At 37.5% G+C, this 17,108-nt stretch overlaps 1 protein-coding gene across 2 annotated transcripts; it reads left to right on the top strand.

The window, feature by feature from the left end:
• Positions 1 to 2,481: 2,481 nt before the first annotated feature.
• Positions 2,482 to 16,120, top strand: LOC145635845 (protein FAR1-RELATED SEQUENCE 5-like). 2 transcript variants are annotated; one of them, XM_081687212.1, is made up of 4 exons: positions 2,515 to 2,956; positions 5,276 to 5,463; positions 5,887 to 7,161; positions 7,514 to 8,996. In XM_081687212.1, exons 3-4 carry the CDS (start codon positions 6,006 to 6,008, stop codon positions 7,642 to 7,644), a joined length of 1,287 nt encoding a protein of 428 aa, XP_081543338.1. In that variant the 5' UTR covers positions 2,515 to 2,956; positions 5,276 to 5,463; positions 5,887 to 6,005; the 3' UTR covers positions 7,645 to 8,996. The 2 variants fall into 2 exon arrangements, 1 of the variants encoding a protein (XP_081543338.1); XR_014113918.1 differs by lacking the exons at positions 5,276 to 5,463; positions 5,887 to 7,161; positions 7,514 to 8,996 and adding an exon at positions 15,691 to 16,120 and having other exon boundaries at positions 2,482 to 2,956.
• Positions 16,121 to 17,108: the final 988 nt, after the last annotated feature.

Raw genomic sequence — 17,108 nt, 5'->3', positions numbered from 1 at the left:
TTATACTTTTATTTTTTCCAGTTAATTGTTGTGTTTGGAATTTTGTCATCGATGGTTAGTGATATTTTTGTGAGTTATTTTATGCATTGTATATCAACATTCTATGGGTGTTTGTTTATTTTTTTTCTTTCAATTAACATGTCCCTTTCAAAGATTTTTTTATAATTTGCAAAAAAAAAAAACATATTGGGATGACCCATTTTACACCCAAAGCAACAAAATCTAGTTAAATAGAACATCTGAAATTTTTTTTTCCATAAAATCGATTAGAGAAAAAAAATCAGGTTAAGTGGGTCATTTCAAGTTAACCCGAAATTAAACACATCAGGCTAGGTCAGATTTTTTAACCCGAAAAACTAAACGGACCAGGTTAGGGTTGGAGGGTTTTTGACCCGAAATCAAAATGACACGAAAACGAAATTAAAGTGACCCGACTTGATCTGTTTATAAGCCCTAATTTTATCTCTTTCTCTTTCTTAATGTCCACTCTAAATAAGCAACCAATGGGTGTGCTTGAAAATTAGTTGTTCAATAAGCATGGAGTATTACAAAAGATGGAAGCAACGATATGATGTTAATATTTGGAAAACAAAGAAACAAATAATGAAAAGTGTGTTTTATATATGTGCATTAACAAAAAGTGTAACCGCTAGCTTAGGTATCTTAATACGAGTAGTAAAAATAAAAAACAATTAATCTGATTGTGACTGGTTAAATTCATACATTTAATGATTAGTTTATCTGTTCCACAAATATTGTAAAGATGAAATTTCCTAAAATATAGTTTATATGTTAAATATCAATAATTAATACATCCATTACATTATTATTTGCAACGATTTGACATAAAGTAAAGAGAAAAATGTCTAATCGTTGCAAATAATACTCCCCCCGTCCCCGAATGATAGTCACTTTTGGGTGAAAATCACGGGAATTAAGGAGAAATAAATAAAGTACATGGAAACTAAAATTCAATCATTTGCAAAACAAAAAGAAGAGAGAGAAACTCATTGTCATTAAAAAGGGAGACAACTCATTCAATTAAGGCACAAGTACAAAGGCAAATATGGGGGTATTTTTGGAAGCACATATAATACATCCAAAAAAACTGAGGGTATATAGGTCATTTTGTGTTATTGTATGGGACCTAAAATTGTGAAATGTGACTAACATTTTGAGTGTCCAAAAATGGAAATAGTGACTATCATTCGGGGACGGAGGGAGTATGTAACAGAGGTAATATATAAGAGTTAAATAATAAAATATTAATATTGTAAAAGTATCAAGCATCTAAGAAAAAAATATGGAGAAGCAAATGCAAGTTGTTTGTGGTTGAGAAATTTGGCAAGGGATGAAGAGGGATATGCTAAATTGGTTAGTGGAATCTTGCCACACGAACAAGGAATGTGATTAGAGAGAATTAATAACCTCAATCTCATAAATGATGTGACAAGTTTGTATTTATAGGATGCTTGAGGACATCTCATACATGTATCAATGTCGATGGACCATACAAAAGGTTATTTGGGTTTGAGAGTCAAAGTTGGTCTAGTGATTGGAGGCCCTCCTTCCCGGCTTCCCCCCTTTGAGAGGGGTTCGATTCTCACCCCAATGAAATTGAAATCTTATTTCCTCCTAATTTGCAAGGGAATTTTTCTTACCTTAAAAAAAAAAGTTATTGGGTTTTGAATTGCGTGCCTCTGGAGAGCTCGTTTAATGGTTTGTGCTAGGGGTATTTTCGTAATTTAAATATCTATGAGAGTTGGTCCTCCAAAAGGTGTAAAGTTGATGGAAAATGTTAATTAGTAGCAAACCCAAAGTAGGGTAATAATAAATGTGAGTAGTGTGTGGTTCGATCATTGCACCGAGTTGCTACTTTAATTATATTTTGTGATTATAGGTACTTAATATTTATGGTGTTTATTCTTTGATTAGTCCTTGTGAGTTACAATTATATAAATTTATTTTCATATTTATTATATAGTTGATATATTTATGGTGTTTAGTTTTCTACTTTAATTATATTTTGTGATTAGTCCTTGTAATGTGAGTAGGGATTGGTAGCTTTTTTTAAAAAAAAAATAAAAATTAACATTTTTTCGCGAGGGGTTCAACGATTAGGGGTTTGTGGGCTTCGTTGAGGGAGTTGTTTCAGGGTATGTTGGGGTAGGTGAGAGGAGTTTTGAGGTTGTTTCGAGATGTATGGTGCGGATGAGGGAGGTTCAGGGTGGTTTTCGAGAGGGATGGGGAGGCTGCAAGGTGGGTTTCAGGACGGTTAAAGAGTGAGTTTCTTGGCTGCAGGTGGTTGAGGGATGGTCGGGGAAAACGTGTTGTGATGGGCTGGGTTGCACTGATACGGATACGGGGACAAAAACGGGTACGGATACGGGGACGGAATACGGCAAATTTTTTTTTTCAAAATACGGGTTTGGTTCGGATACGGCAAAAAAAAAATCAGCAAAATATAAATCCATTAAAAAAAAAAAATTACCAGACCCACTACCCGTACTACTACCAACATTTTGAGACTCCATTCAACTGCACAATGTAAAAAAAAATAAAAATAAAATTACCTACTGACATTCTCATTTAATGTCACTACAATTCACTATAATATCAACAACACATAAAAACAATTAAAAAAGAAAACAAAAAACTTGCACAAAGAAAGAAAGAAGAGAGTCAGAAAGAAAGAAAGAACTCAGGAAGAGCCGTTCAAAAAAAAAAAAAAAAAAGAAAGAAGAGAGTCAAAAAACTTAGTGAAGCAGTGAAGCCTCGCAGGTGGGTCTCCAGCGAAGAAGGTGGGTCTCCGGCGCCGCCTTGAACCAGGCGTCGGTTGTCGCAGCGTCCAGGTGAGTCTCCGGTCGCCGCCGTCAATCAAATCGCACAGGGAAGGAGAAGATGAAGGAGTTCGAAGTTTTAGGGTTTGTGAGAATTGGGGAAAATCGAGTATGAGGTAAGTTTTGTTCTGATTTGGGGTTTTTTTAAAAAAAAATTGGGTTGGGCTTCTTGGGTACGGCGGAATTTTGGATTTCCCGTACCCGAAACGTATCCGATCAAGACCCTAGCCGTCCCCAAAATGACGTGCCGTACCACTTTTGATGGGGACGGATTGGGGACGTATCCTAGCCGTCCCCGTCGCGTACCCGTCTCCGAGACGTTTCGGGTACGGGAGACGGCAGCCCAGAGCCATACCCGTGCATCATTGGTGATGGGTTCGGCGTTTTGGTGGCTAGTTGGCCAGGGGCGAAATCAAGGGGGTGAGGTAGGCCATGGCCACCCCCTTGATTTCCTATAAACATTAGTTTGCATACAAATAACTTCATTTGTGGTGGATAGCTCAGTTGGTTTAGCGTAGAATATGAGTGAATCCATGGCTGTAATGAAGTTCGAGTGTTCGACTCTTGCTATTGACATTTTTTTTTTAATTAATTCTTTCATTCACAATATTTGTTACTGGGCTAATGGGCTTAAAGAAAGGCTCCATTTTGCAATTTTCCACACTCATTTTTTTTTTCAGAGAAATTTACACATAAATTTCACACATATTGAACATAAATTTTCCATATATATTTCAAGGGATTTAAAATATGTATTGTCCATTGTCCAATGAGAAATTAGAATAAACATGGGTAGTACTGCGTATTTTATATTGGCCCTCCTAATGAAATTTTTTTAGTTCCACCACTGTAGTTGGCTACGGTGGGTTATACGTGGAAGATGGCTAACATTGAGAGGAGGGGAGGAGAGAGAAAAAGTTCTATTAAAAAAAAAAAAATTAAAATCAATTTTTTTAAAAAGAAAAATGTAAAATAATCCTAACCTATCACAGCACGACACGTGTTCGGGCTTAATTTTAAAAAAAGAGGAACTAGAAATGGAGTAATTTTATGCATTTAGAAATGCATAACATTAAAAACGGGGTGGGGAAGTAACGGGCGGGTCCCAATAAAGCATTACGGGTTCAGAAGAAGTGGGAAAAAAAAAGGAAAAATTAGAAATAATAATCCCAACTTTCATCAATTTTGCTACAATAATCCCAACTTTGATTTATTCTAGAATAATTCGAACTTTAGGGGTTCCTCTTTTTCTTCAATCCCAAAAACCGGTGACCGGTTGAATAGGTTAATATTTTTTTTTGTTTTTTTTAAAGTGACACGTGTCACAACTGAATTGGCTAAAACAAATTTAAAAAAAAAAAAGAAAAAAAAAACAACCAAACCTCAGCCACCAGCAACCCCAAAAACCACCGACCAACCCCAACAACTAGTCTAACCCAAACGGCGACGCTAACCCCTCCCCTGCGCCGGTTTCCTCTTCCCCTTCCCCTTCACCGGCGACCGTTTACCTCTTGCCGTTTTCCCTCTCGCCGCTTTCCCCTTTCCCTCCCCCTGCGCAAACCCGAAAACCTCCTTCCTACTTAAAACCTCCTCTTTGAAACCCGAAAACCCCCCAAAACTCCCCCCCACCGTCGAAACCCCTAGCCGCTTAGGGTTTTCGGGGTGGTGGGAAAAACGATTAGGGGTTTTAATTTGGCAGTAGGGAGGGGTTTCGTCGGTGGATTTGGGGTTTTGGGGTGATGGATTCGGGTTTTGCTGGTGATTTCGTGAGGAATAGGGGGTGTTTTGGGGAGGGAGGAAGACGGCGAGGCGGTGGAGGTTGATTTACGCAGATGGCCAGCAACTAACGAGCGGTAGGCTGGTCAGTGAGGTGGTTGTTAGGGTGGGCCGGTGGGGGAAGATGAGGTGGCTGGTGGTGGTTGGGGCTTTTTAGGTTTTTTGTTTTTGTTTTGTTTTTTTTAAAAAAAAATTATAATTTTTAAAAGTTATGGACCAATCAGGGCTTGACACGTGTCAAGTGACCTAATATAATAGGTCATTGACTTTTGTTGACCGGTTTGGGATTGATGAAAAAGAGAAACCCCCAAAGTTTGGATTATTCCAGAATAATCCAAAGTTGGGATTATTGTAGAAAAATTGATGAAAGTTGGGATTATTATTTCTAATTTTTCCAAAAAAAAAAAGAGAATTGAAGGTATTTGGTTAAAGCGTATTGTACTTGTGTACGTAGACGAAAAAAACTTTTGACTCACCCTCTCTTTATGACTTTCTCACACTTAGGTTTTGTTCTTCATTCCTGTGGTTTGACTTCAATATTTCCCCCCTGTATTTCAAAACCTGAAAGTAAAATTCTTTATGAGTTGAAATGGCAAGGAAGATGTTAATCTTGGATGATCCATTTTTACAAAATTGTATAGAGGTTGAATCTGGTTTAGTAGGGGGACATTGGGCAGCCGCGGAGAACAATGTCGTTGCGGAGGAAGTCATAGTTACTCCAGCAGAGCGAGTCGTTGATTTCGGAAATGTAGCGGAGGAAGGCGTGATTGTGGGTGGTTTAGAGGATGAAGACGTTGTTGGCGAAGAAGAAGCTCGTGCAGCAGCAATTGAAGAATTGCTAAAGGAGGTAGCTTTCTCGACTGTGGGTTGTATTATTATGTCGTTCGTAAGTATATCAAATTGGTTTCTGTTACCTGTAAATTTGGTGTGGGTATTAGTTTTTGGTGGTGATTTTTAAAATCTTTGAAATTAGGTCTTGCAATTAGGGCTTGATTTTATGCACATTGTGATTGATTTTTACTCAATCCGTGGATTAGCGTGTATGCATGCAATTGTGATAGTGGTGTTTAGATTGTTTGTTCTTGGGATGGGTAGTTTGTTGTTATAATAAGGAATTATTTATTTCTTAATGGAATCAATATGTTGGAATTGTGGGTGTTGTTATTTAATTATCATTATAATTAATCATGGCAGTAATTATTATATTTATTTTTTACCAAAGTAATTATTATATTCACTTTATGTAATGTAATTATTGTAATGAATGAAGGTGAATGTTGGGAGGAGTCCTATAAAACTCCTACAAAAGGACAAAGTAATGTGGCTATTAGTGTGGAGATTGAAGAGTTTGCTAATGTAGAGGTTTCACTTCCCCCTCTAAGTGTGGGAATGGTGTTTGATAGTTGGCAAAAAATTAATGAGTACTTTAGGAATTATGGGAAACAGGAAGGTTTTGGTGTTGTTCGGTCTAGTGGAGCAACAATAGGGAAAGGTGTGAATGCAAAGGATAAGAGAAACATGACATGGACTTGTGAATGCTACGGGTTGCCAGGAAGGAAGAGGAAGAAAACCGGGTGTACTTTTGTGAGTGATTCTCAGATTTGTGAAGAAGTGTTGATTAAAAGGAAAAGCAAAAAAGTGGATTGTGTTGTTCATTTGAATGCCACTGTGAATAAGGATGGTGACTGGTTGATTAAGAGGGTGCATCTTGAACATGTTGGTCACAATCCTACTCCAAGCAAGTCAAAAAACATTACAAAATTTAGGAAGAAGTTCCTCAATGACAACCCCCACTTGATGAAACAATTGTTGAATGATCGGAGAGCTGGAGTTCCTGTAGCTCAGATTTTTAACTGTATGGCCCGACAAAGAAATGGTAGGGAGAACATGCAATTCACACAGCAAGATCTACACGAAGAAGTGGCGAAAAAAAGAAAGGAGCAATTTGAGGAGGGTGATACAAAGGCCATGTTTGCTTACTTTAAGCGAATGGTAGATGATAATTCTAATTTTTTCCACACGTATCGTGTAGATGAGTTGGGGCGCCTACAAGATGTGCTTTGGGTAGATGCAAGGAGTCGGGTCGCGTACGAGGAATTTGGTGACGTAGTTGTTTTTGATTCCACATACCTTACGAATGAATACAAGTTACCATTTTGTAACTTTGTTGGGGTGAATCACCATGGTCAAACAATTTTTTTTGGTTGTGCACTGGTATCCCGTGAGACTTCAGAAACTTTTGAGTGGGTGTTCTCAAACTGGTTGCGGTGTATGGGCGAGAAAAAGCCCATTGGGATTCTTACTGATCAGGACTCGGCAATGAGGAAAGCGTTGAAGCTGACCATGAAGGAAAGCACTCACCGATGGTGCATTTGGAACATTACTCAAAAATTTGGCAAGAAATTGGGCAAGCTCCCTAATTATCCATCTTTGCATGATGACCTCGAGAATGCAATTTATGACAGCCTAGATTGTGAAGAGTTTGAGAGTAATTGGCAAGCAGTGATCAAGAAACATGAAATAGAAGATGATGAATGGCTAACAGGTTTGTTCTTGTTTATGTATAAAAGTCCTTGAATGTGAATGAATTGGATGGGTATTGCTGTTTATTGTATGTCCCCTGTTGGGTTTTTGCTATTTGTGTGAGGAGGAAGTTTTCTGTAAATGGATTTCTATGCTTGGATTGGCTTGTGTTAGTTGCTCTTTGTTTGTGTTCTGGGTTTTTTTTGTTCTGTTGGGCTATCTGTTCTGTTGGGCTATTTGTTCTGTTGTGTGTGTGTTCTTTAGTGTCTGTGTTATGGTCTCTCTGTTCTGTTCTGTGTGTGTACTTGGTTGTGTGTGTTTTGTGGGTGTTTCCAATGTGGAGGACCTTTTGATTTCAACAAGGTAATGGACAGGGTTGTATGAGGAGCGTCAGATGTGGGTTCCTGCCTATTTGAAGCACTTGTTTTGGGCTGGCATGAAAACAACGCAGCGTGTTGAGAGTATTCATAGGTTTTTTGATGGATACCTAAGTGTAGACACCTAAAAATGTCTCCCCAAAACCAAACCCGTTGATGAACACCTTTCACCGCCATTATTGGTCGAGTTGAGTATTTAATCTTTGGAGTGCTTAAATCCATGTTCTATCCAATATATTTCATGAACCAATCCAATTTCTAGCTCATTTCCCTAAACCATAACCTATTTTCCACTTTTCGTGTCCACATCGCAAAACTGAGAGAAACTGATTTTATGGCTATAAAATTTTGATCCAATTATTATTTTGTTGGATAGGCCTTTAAATAAGCTTTCCAACCATATATCATAAGCCCAATTCCGAGCTATAACGGAAAAGATATGAGCAAAACATTAAACTCGGCCCAAAACCGACACCCTTCTACTAAAACAGTCATATCTTAAAATCTATAAATTATTTTTACCTGATTCTAATTGGCTTGAAAAGTAGACTTGATAAGATTTCCAATGATATATTATATGCTTTATTCCGAGTTACGGATAAAAAGTTATGATGATTTTAAAAACGGGTAAAAAACTGGAATTACCGCGCAACAGCTAAAATGCCGCGATGCGGCAAGATCTGACGTGGCACGGGAGAAATTCTCGTGACACGGTAATTTGGAGGGGATTTTCATGTTTTTTTAGTGCCCCATGACTTGGCATAAGTACCGTGACCCGGCGCCATATGCCGTGACACGGTGGACTTTGCCGCGTCACGGCGTTTTTTGCCGTGTCACGGTGGGTTGCTGACGTGTCACGGTGCGTAAAACTTTCCCGCGTCACGGGGAACTGTGCCGCGACACGGGAATTACTGCCGTGTCACGGTAGGAATTCCCGTGTCACGGTGCCAATGCTGTGACACGGGACAACTCCGTGTCTTTTCCGCGTAATCCCTTCGCGCGTTTTTACTCCCGTAGGTCAAATTTTTCCCCGCATCACGCTAATTTCCCCCGTGACACGGCAGAGTCTGACCGTGTCATGGTACAGTCTGACCGTGTCATGATACAGTCTGACCGTGTCGCGGTAGCCTTGTTTAGGGTTTTTATCTTTTTAGGGTTCCGTGTGTTCCCTCTGCTCATTTTCCCTATAAATACCCCCCTCTTTTCTGCAGTTCGGGGCAACAATAATCATTCTCTCTCACCTTGCACCAAAAATCATCCTCTTCTCCCTCTTTAACCTAATTTCTAGCCTCCTTACTCTTCCATAATAATTCCCCTAAGCACTCCAAGGAGTCTATACTTAACCCGAGGTTCCGTCCTTAAACCAAGGCGTTAAAGGTACAAATAACTGAGGGTTTGGACCAAATCAATTCTACTTTTTATTTAATTTAATTTTCAATTACTTTATTATTTTTATTGAAGTTACTAACATTTTATTCATGATGTAGCAATTTAAAGGAACGCACGAAATGTGAGTAATTATTAATTAATTTAATTACTCTTATTTTATTTTCTTATTGCTAGTATCATGATTAGGTTATTTTATATTTGATTTGACTCACATTATTATTTTTAAATTGCTTCCAATATTAATGTTTATTCTATTATATTTATTGATCACCATATTGCATGTTAAAGGGAATATGTAATTGAAAATCACGCCTAATAAGATAATTTGGACAACCGGTTTAGGATCCTTTTTAATCTTGTTATTAATTGAAGTGATCACAAATATTTTAGAATTATATGTTGCATTAATATTCAACCAATTTAGCCTAATAATAGTTTGGAGCAAATTGAATATTTTATTGTATGCCTTTGAGATCACAGGAATGCTTTTCACTATAAGAATCGAGTAGAGACCAATACGGGCGAATGTGACTCCATGACTCACTTCGTACCATCATCCCCGATCCTCCTTTCGTGGTTCCGAACCATATGGAGTTAGTAATCTCATGGATTATGAATGGGGTGTAACCTTCACGGGTCAATCGTTGTTGCCTATCGTTGTCCCTTATCGTGGTTGCCTTTTTATGATCCGTGAACGGTTTACAAGTTCCTTAAAAACTTGTTGGCGGCTCCCTACTTTATTTGTCCCTAATCGTTGTCCTTAATCGTAATGTCAATTCCCACTTCCTATGAGTGCCAAGCATATTCACAACATGCTTTAACGTAGGCGCACTTCAAACGACGCCTACACTAAGCAAGCACACATTGTTGTCCGAGTTTGTGGAGCGGTATGTTGATGCCTTGGAGGTTAGATCTACTAGTGAGAAAAGGGATGATGACAATAATGAGAGGTATGTTCGACAAGCTTATAGTGACTTTCCAGCTGAATTGGTCTTCCAGAAGGTCTACACAGATGCCAAATTCAAGGAGGTGCAAAGAGAGTGCAGTCGCGTAATGTATGTTAGTGAGATTCATAGAAACAAACTTTCTGATAATGTGACTGAATACATTGTGGAGGATCGAGTTTGGTATAAACCTAAAAATTGTAGGAAGAAGAAACCTTCAAAGATGAAGAGGGAGTATAAGCTTCTGTATGATAGTTCAAGTAAAGAAGTGTCTTGTGACTGTAGGATGTTTGATTGTGCTGGCATCATTTGTCGCCACATGATAAAGGTGTACGAGAGGATTAATTTCTTTGAAATCCCTGATAAATACATCTTACGGAGGTGGAGGAAAGATGTCATAAGGAAGCACACACGGGTCAAGGTTTGTTACCATGACCCTAACAAAACAGCCGAGGTCTGTAGGTTTGATAAAATGATGGTCAGGTTTGGGTCGTTGTGTTCTAAGGCATCGGCATACCTTGAATCAACTACAGTGGTAATGTAAGCATTACAGCTTCTGGAACTGCAAGTGGATGAGAAGATCGCAGTGGTTATCAAGAAGGGGTTAGTTGGTACACCTTCATCTGTGGCCAGGTAAAAAGGAAATTATAGTACACCTTCAACGCAAAGACAAGGTAGTTGTGGCCCCCAAAATGCTGTAGAGGAAGATCCTCCAGTAATACCTAAAGATCCTTGTAGGCGTCGCCCGAAGTGCGCCTACGTTAAAAGCATGTGTGAATATGCTTAGCACTCATAGGAAGTGGGAATTGACATTACGATTAGGGACAAATAAAGTAGGGAGCCGCCAACAAGTTTTTTAGGAACTTGTAAACCGTTCACGGATCATAAAAAGGCAACCACGATAAGGGACAACGATAGGCAACAACGATTGACCCGTGAAGGTTACACCCCATTCATAATCCATGAGATTATTAACTCCATATGGTTCGGAACCACAAAAGGAGGATCGGGGATGATGGTACGAAGTGAGTCATGGAGTCACATTCGCCCGTATTGGCCTCTACTCGATTCTTATATTGAAAAGCATTCCTGTGATCTCAAAGGCATACAAACAATAATTCAATTCTCTCCAAACTATTATTTAACTAAATTGGTTTAATATTAATGCACACATAATTCTAAAAATTTGGTGATCACTTCAATTAATAATAAGATTAAAAGGATCCTAAACCGGTTGTCCAAATTATCTTATTAGTCGTGATTTTCAATTACATATTCCCTTTAAACATGTAATATGATGATCAATAAAGTAAAATCAACATTAATATTTAAAACCAATTTAATCACAATTCCAACAACATAAAAATCGTTAGAAAAATAATAATAATAAAAAGAGAATGATCCTTACTTTGAATTTGTTTGTTTGCAACTACAAAATAATAAACGAGTTAGTAACTTCAAGGAAATAAAACAATAACTAAATTAAATTAAATGAAATAAGGTTGATTTTGGGGCCAAACCCTCAAACGATTCTACCTTTCACGCCTTGGTTTAAGGATAGAACCTCGAGTAAAATATGGACTCCTTTGAGTGCTTGAAGAAGGAATTTTGAAGTGAAAAGGGTAGGCTAGTGTTTAGGTTAATAGCATAGAAGAGAGAAAATAAGAATCATAGAATTCTGGTTGCCCCGTTCATCAGAAATGAGGGGGTATTTATAGGGAAATGTGCTGAGGGAGCACACGGAACCCTAAAATGATAAAAACCCTAAAAAAGTATCCTGTGACACGGTCAGACTGTATCGTGACACGGTCAGACTGTACCGTCAGACGGTACACATTCCTGTGACACGGTCAGTTTTGGAGTGACGCGGGAAATTTCCAAAAAACGGAACGGAAAACGCGTTAAGGGTTTACGCGGAAAGGACACGGAACTTCCCGTGTCACGGCAGACCTCCCGTGTCACGGGAAGTTCCACCGTCAGACGGGAAGGGTTCCCGTGACACGGTCAGGCTGTACCGTGACACGGTCAGTTCTAGTCCATTTTTCCGTCTAAATTCATTTTTAACCCTAATTTCTTTCGGCTTTTTAAGTGCCGATTGATAATTTCAAGCTTTTTCCTGACTTTTATTATTCGGGCTAAAATAAGAAAATAATGAAATAAAAATAAATAAAATATTTGGGCCAAAAATAAATAATAAAATAATAAAATAAAAAGGTTTGGGCTTAAAATTAATTAACAAGCTTGGGCTAAAATTAAAACTATGCTTTTACCAAATACCAAGACTAATCCATGGACCTTTCAAAAATAAGAATTTAATAAAATACGATTTTTTAGGCACTCTCGGGATTAAATACTAAACCCGACCAACAGTGGCGGTGAAAGGTTATTTATCATCGGGTTTGGTTTTGGGGAGACATTTTTAGGTGTCTACAATCCTCCACTTCATAAGAGGCCTGCTCATCGCACCACTGATTCAAGGTATAAGTCGTGCCTTGAGAAACCAAGAGACTGCCAAAAATTCTGAAGCAAAAAAGAAAACAGATTCACAGGCAGGCTTTACTACTCCGAGTTCATCAACAATGCCCCAGGTAATTTGTTCTGACTCTGTTGTTATTATTTATCCATTTTTTATTAGAATTAAAAATATTACTTTACTTTTGCCACGATATGTATGCAGGCAACTCCGTCCAATATGTTTCAGCACCATGCTCATTATCAATACAACCCACATTCTGCTGGAGGTATTCAGATGGTGGATATGGATGGGTCAATTGGGTACTTTACCTCTGTTGGTGGTGGTGTTCACCAATTTCATGGTTCCCAGATTTCTTCCCAGCAGGTTGGGTACCTTCCTTATTCACATTTTCCAATTGCCAATGTTCCTTATCCGATCCCAGTTCGCGGGTGGAGAAGCCCTGTGTCTCCTGCATCAGCTGCATCCAGGCAAGGAGGGTTCGTTCCAATACTGCCACGTACCAGGCCACCCGCTACTCCACCACCCACTCCAACTGCATCACGTAGGAGTTAGAATTAGAATCAATTAGTGTCAGTACTTTGCCTAACCGTATTAGTAGTGTGGTGTAGTTAGTGATAATCTAACCAATGTACTGTAACAGAATTTGGGGCTTTCTTTTCGACACTGAACCCACGATTAAAAAAGGATTGTACCTAATTCAATGTTGTACCTAATTCAATGTTGTGGGTTGAATTTAGTTGCAAGTATTTTGCATCAAAGCATATGGTATCCAACCTGTATTGTGTACGTTGACATATAACAAGTGAAAAGATCGGATAAAGGGTACCACTGAACAAAGTAAAGGGTATCACCGAACAAAATAAAAAGTATCACTGAACAAGCTAAAGGGTATCACTGAACAAATTAAAGGGTATCACTGAACAAATTAAAGGGTATCAGTGAACAAATTAAATGGTACCACTAAAAGAATTAAAGGGTACCACTGAACACATAGAAGTTAATTTCCAGTGAAGAAAAGGATGGAACTAGTAGACATGAAAGGATACCACTGAACATTTGAAAGGCTACACTGAACATATGAAAGGGTGTAGGGGTTTAGAAATGAAAAGGGGGGGGGGGATTTAGTAGATAGCAAGTGTTAAAGTTTTTTTTGACCGAATCTAGACGTTTAGTTTGATTCATGTGTGTTGTGTGTGTGGTTTGATTCCCGTTTATTTTGACTGTTTACCTTATTCTCTAATTCAATGTGATTTACTATTTAGTTATGTTTGACCGAATCCAGACATTTAGTTTGATTCTTTTGTGTTGTGTGTGTTGTTAGATTCCCTTTTATTTTGACTTTGACTGTTTACCTTAGTCTCTAATTCAATGTGATATACTATTTAGTTTTGTTTGACCAAATCCCAGACGTTTAGTTTGACTGTCATTATGAATACGGTGTTGTTTCATTTCTGTCTCTAAGACTAATTCCTGTAATTCATTTCTTCTGATTTGCAATTGTTAACTTCACAGTTGAATAATTATAATTGTGATTGTTAATACACATTGAACCTATAGCCTTTAACCTCCTTCATTTTAATGTTGTAACTACATACATGTGCGTAATTGAACAAAAATGGCCAACTTCAATTCTAGGGTACCACCAAACGGATAAACTGCACCAGTCATAATAAGAAACAACTATTATCTACACCAAATGTTTCACTGACGTAAATTACATGCTAGGGTACCAGCTAGGTATCGAAGGGTACCACTGAGATTGTAAAACAGCTACTAAGTGGACTTAGTTGAATAACACCCGAATTAAAAGGGATAAAATGATATCCTTACTAATCACACCCTCTATTACTCAAAAAAGCATTAGCACCTTTATATGTCATTTTATTTGATTCCAAAAAAGCGTTAGCACCTTACTCAAAAAAATCATTAGCACGTTTAAGAGGTTATCATCAATATGATCGATATGGGGTTGTAAAGGAGGGTTGTAAAGGACAATTACCTTACACCAATGTCAAGTGTGAGTAGTTGAAGGGAAACCTATTGTAATTGTAGTGGGGGTTATTGAATGTTACATATCGTGCTTTAATAATCCCTTGAATTGTTTCTCTTTATTAACGATAATTGATGATGCAAAATTACGGTATTGCAATTGTTAACTTCACAGTTGAATCATTATAACTGTGATTGTTAATACAAATTGAACCTATAGCCTTTAACCTCCTTCATTTTGGTGTTGTAACTACATACATGTGTGTAATTGGACAAAAATGGCCAACTTCAATTCTAGGGTACCACCAAACGGATAAACTTCACCAGTCATAATAAAAAACAACTATTATCTACACCAAATTTTTCACTGACGTAAATTACATTCTAGGGTACCAGCTAGGTATCGAAGGGTACCATTGAGATTGTAAAATAGCTACTAAGTGGACTTAGTTGAATAACACCCGAATTAAAAGGGATAAAATGATCTCTTTATTAATCACACCCTCTATTACTCAAAAAAGCATTAGCACCTTTATATGTCATTGTATTTGATTAAAAAAAGCATTAGCACCTTACTCAAAAAAATCATTAACACGTTTAAGAAGTGATCATCAATGTGATCGATATGGGGTTGTAAAGGAGGGTTGTAAAGGACATTACCTTACAACAATGTCATGTGTGAGTAGTTGAAGGGAAACCTATTGTAATTGTAGTGGGGGTTATTGAATGTTACATATCGTGCTTTAATAATCCCTTGAATTGTTCTCTTGATAATTGATGATGCGAAATTAGGGTATAATGTTAGAACCGTTTCCCGTTTTTTAGTGGCACTTACTTCTATTATTAGGCAACTATTAGTGTCATTCAAACATATTCATTGACTAATTATGTAAAATGAGTTGAGGTTCCACTTTTTATATTAAATGTCAATTTCACTTTTAATTTAGTCACACTGAGGCGAATAAGTGTATCATTCCACCTAAAAATGTACATTAACTAATACAGATGGAATTAGGTAAATTCCACCTAAAAATGTAAACGTCCGATTGAATGTTACATTTAGTCGTTGTGACGTATCAAAGGGTTTGATTCCCAAATTTAGTTCAAATTTGAAACATTCATATGGGCGGGATTTGTTTTTGGGGTTTCCGCCAAAATCACCGATTTCCAAAGCCCTATAAATAGTGCATCCTAACCCAATTCAGTGACCCTCACAAAAAACAAATTAAAAGAAAAAACAGAACAACAAACCCTCTCAAAAAACAAATTAAAACAAAAAACAGAACAAAGCCTATCAAAAAAGGGTTTAGAAATAAACACTTCAATAACCATAACTTCAGCCTAATTATGAGTACTAATTCTGCATCTGTTTGTAGGGGAAGCAGATTTCAAAACTCAAGCACTGACATAATTTGGGTTGCTGGGAAGAGATGCAATTGTGGAGGGGATGCTTTAACTGAATTTCGAATTTCTCTTTCGGAAGCTAACCCTAGGAGGCCGTACTACAAATGTAGATCATGCAATTTCTGGCAATGGGCACGGGATGAAGATCTCATTCGGAGTCTGAACAATAGTGAATTTCATAATTTATGTCATAGGGTTGATGTATTGGAGCAATTGTTGGTCAAAATTGTGAAGCTGTCTCTAACTATTTCGGGGGTTGGCCTTGTACTGTACTTTAAGGGTTGACAGAATTGAACTGCAAAGGCTAAATCGTCAAAACTATTGTAGTGTGTAACATATTAGCCTTGTTGTATCCCTTTCACTTATCAATGTAAAAAAATTTTAATTAGAGATAAGTGGAAATCCTATGAATGTGTCTTTGATTAACTAATAAGGCTAATTCGTTAAATCCAATGAATTTGTCTTTGATTACCCTAATTTGAATATATAATGTGCATAATGAATGTGTCAGTTTAGGCAAGTAATTTCCTTGTTTTTCCTCAAATATAGTGTAGAAGGGTTTGGTTAGAACTAACTATGATTCCTCTATTAATGTAGAGGAACTATAACTACGGTTAGTGCAATTAAAACTGGATATAGACAAGTCTACAACTAAGGCTAATAATTAAATTAGACACAAGATTTCTGCGACTAACATATCAATGGAAGGAGGAATTATAAATTGTGGTAGCCTGAAATTAGTTTATGGTTCCCTTAGTAACATACAGTGGTTCCACTGATGATGTAGTGGAACCCTAACTAGTTTCACTGGTACTTAAAACAAACTGTAATATCACAATCACAAGTACAGGTTGGGAAGTAAGCCTTATAACCCTTTAAAGCATACATATTGCTTAGTTGTGTAGAAATGAGTACTACCTATTTGAAACCTTTATCGTGTGTACTTATACCCCCTTTGATATATGGTTCATCCTTACTTATACCCCCTTTGATATATTACTTATACCCTCTTTGGTACTCTAAAATTGTTTCATGATTCCCTTTGTTGTGTCAGTAGTATATCGTTTGTACTTGGTAGAACCCTTAGTAATGTCATTAGTATATCCTACACATAAAGGCATATACCCATTTACACATAAAGGCAAATTAACCTACACAAAAAGGCAAATTTAGGTCACACCTGAAGTTCAAGGTTGAAGAATCCAACTTGGATTGGATTAATTAGATACGTTTAGCTCACACCTACACAAAAGGCAAGTGGAATTAGATACATGGGTTCATTTTAAAGAGTCTTAAATTAGGTCACACCTACACAAAAACGTTTATTGTCACACCTACACAAAAACATTTATCTTCTCAGTGTTTAGGCAAATGGGTTTACTTTAAAGAG

This window comes from Chenopodium album, chromosome 6, assembly GCF_948465745.1.
Source record: "Chenopodium album chromosome 6, dcCheAlbu1.1, whole genome shotgun sequence".
NCBI lineage: Eukaryota > Viridiplantae > Streptophyta > Magnoliopsida > Caryophyllales > Amaranthaceae > Chenopodium > Chenopodium album.
This window is presented reverse-complemented; position numbering and strand designations above follow the sequence as displayed.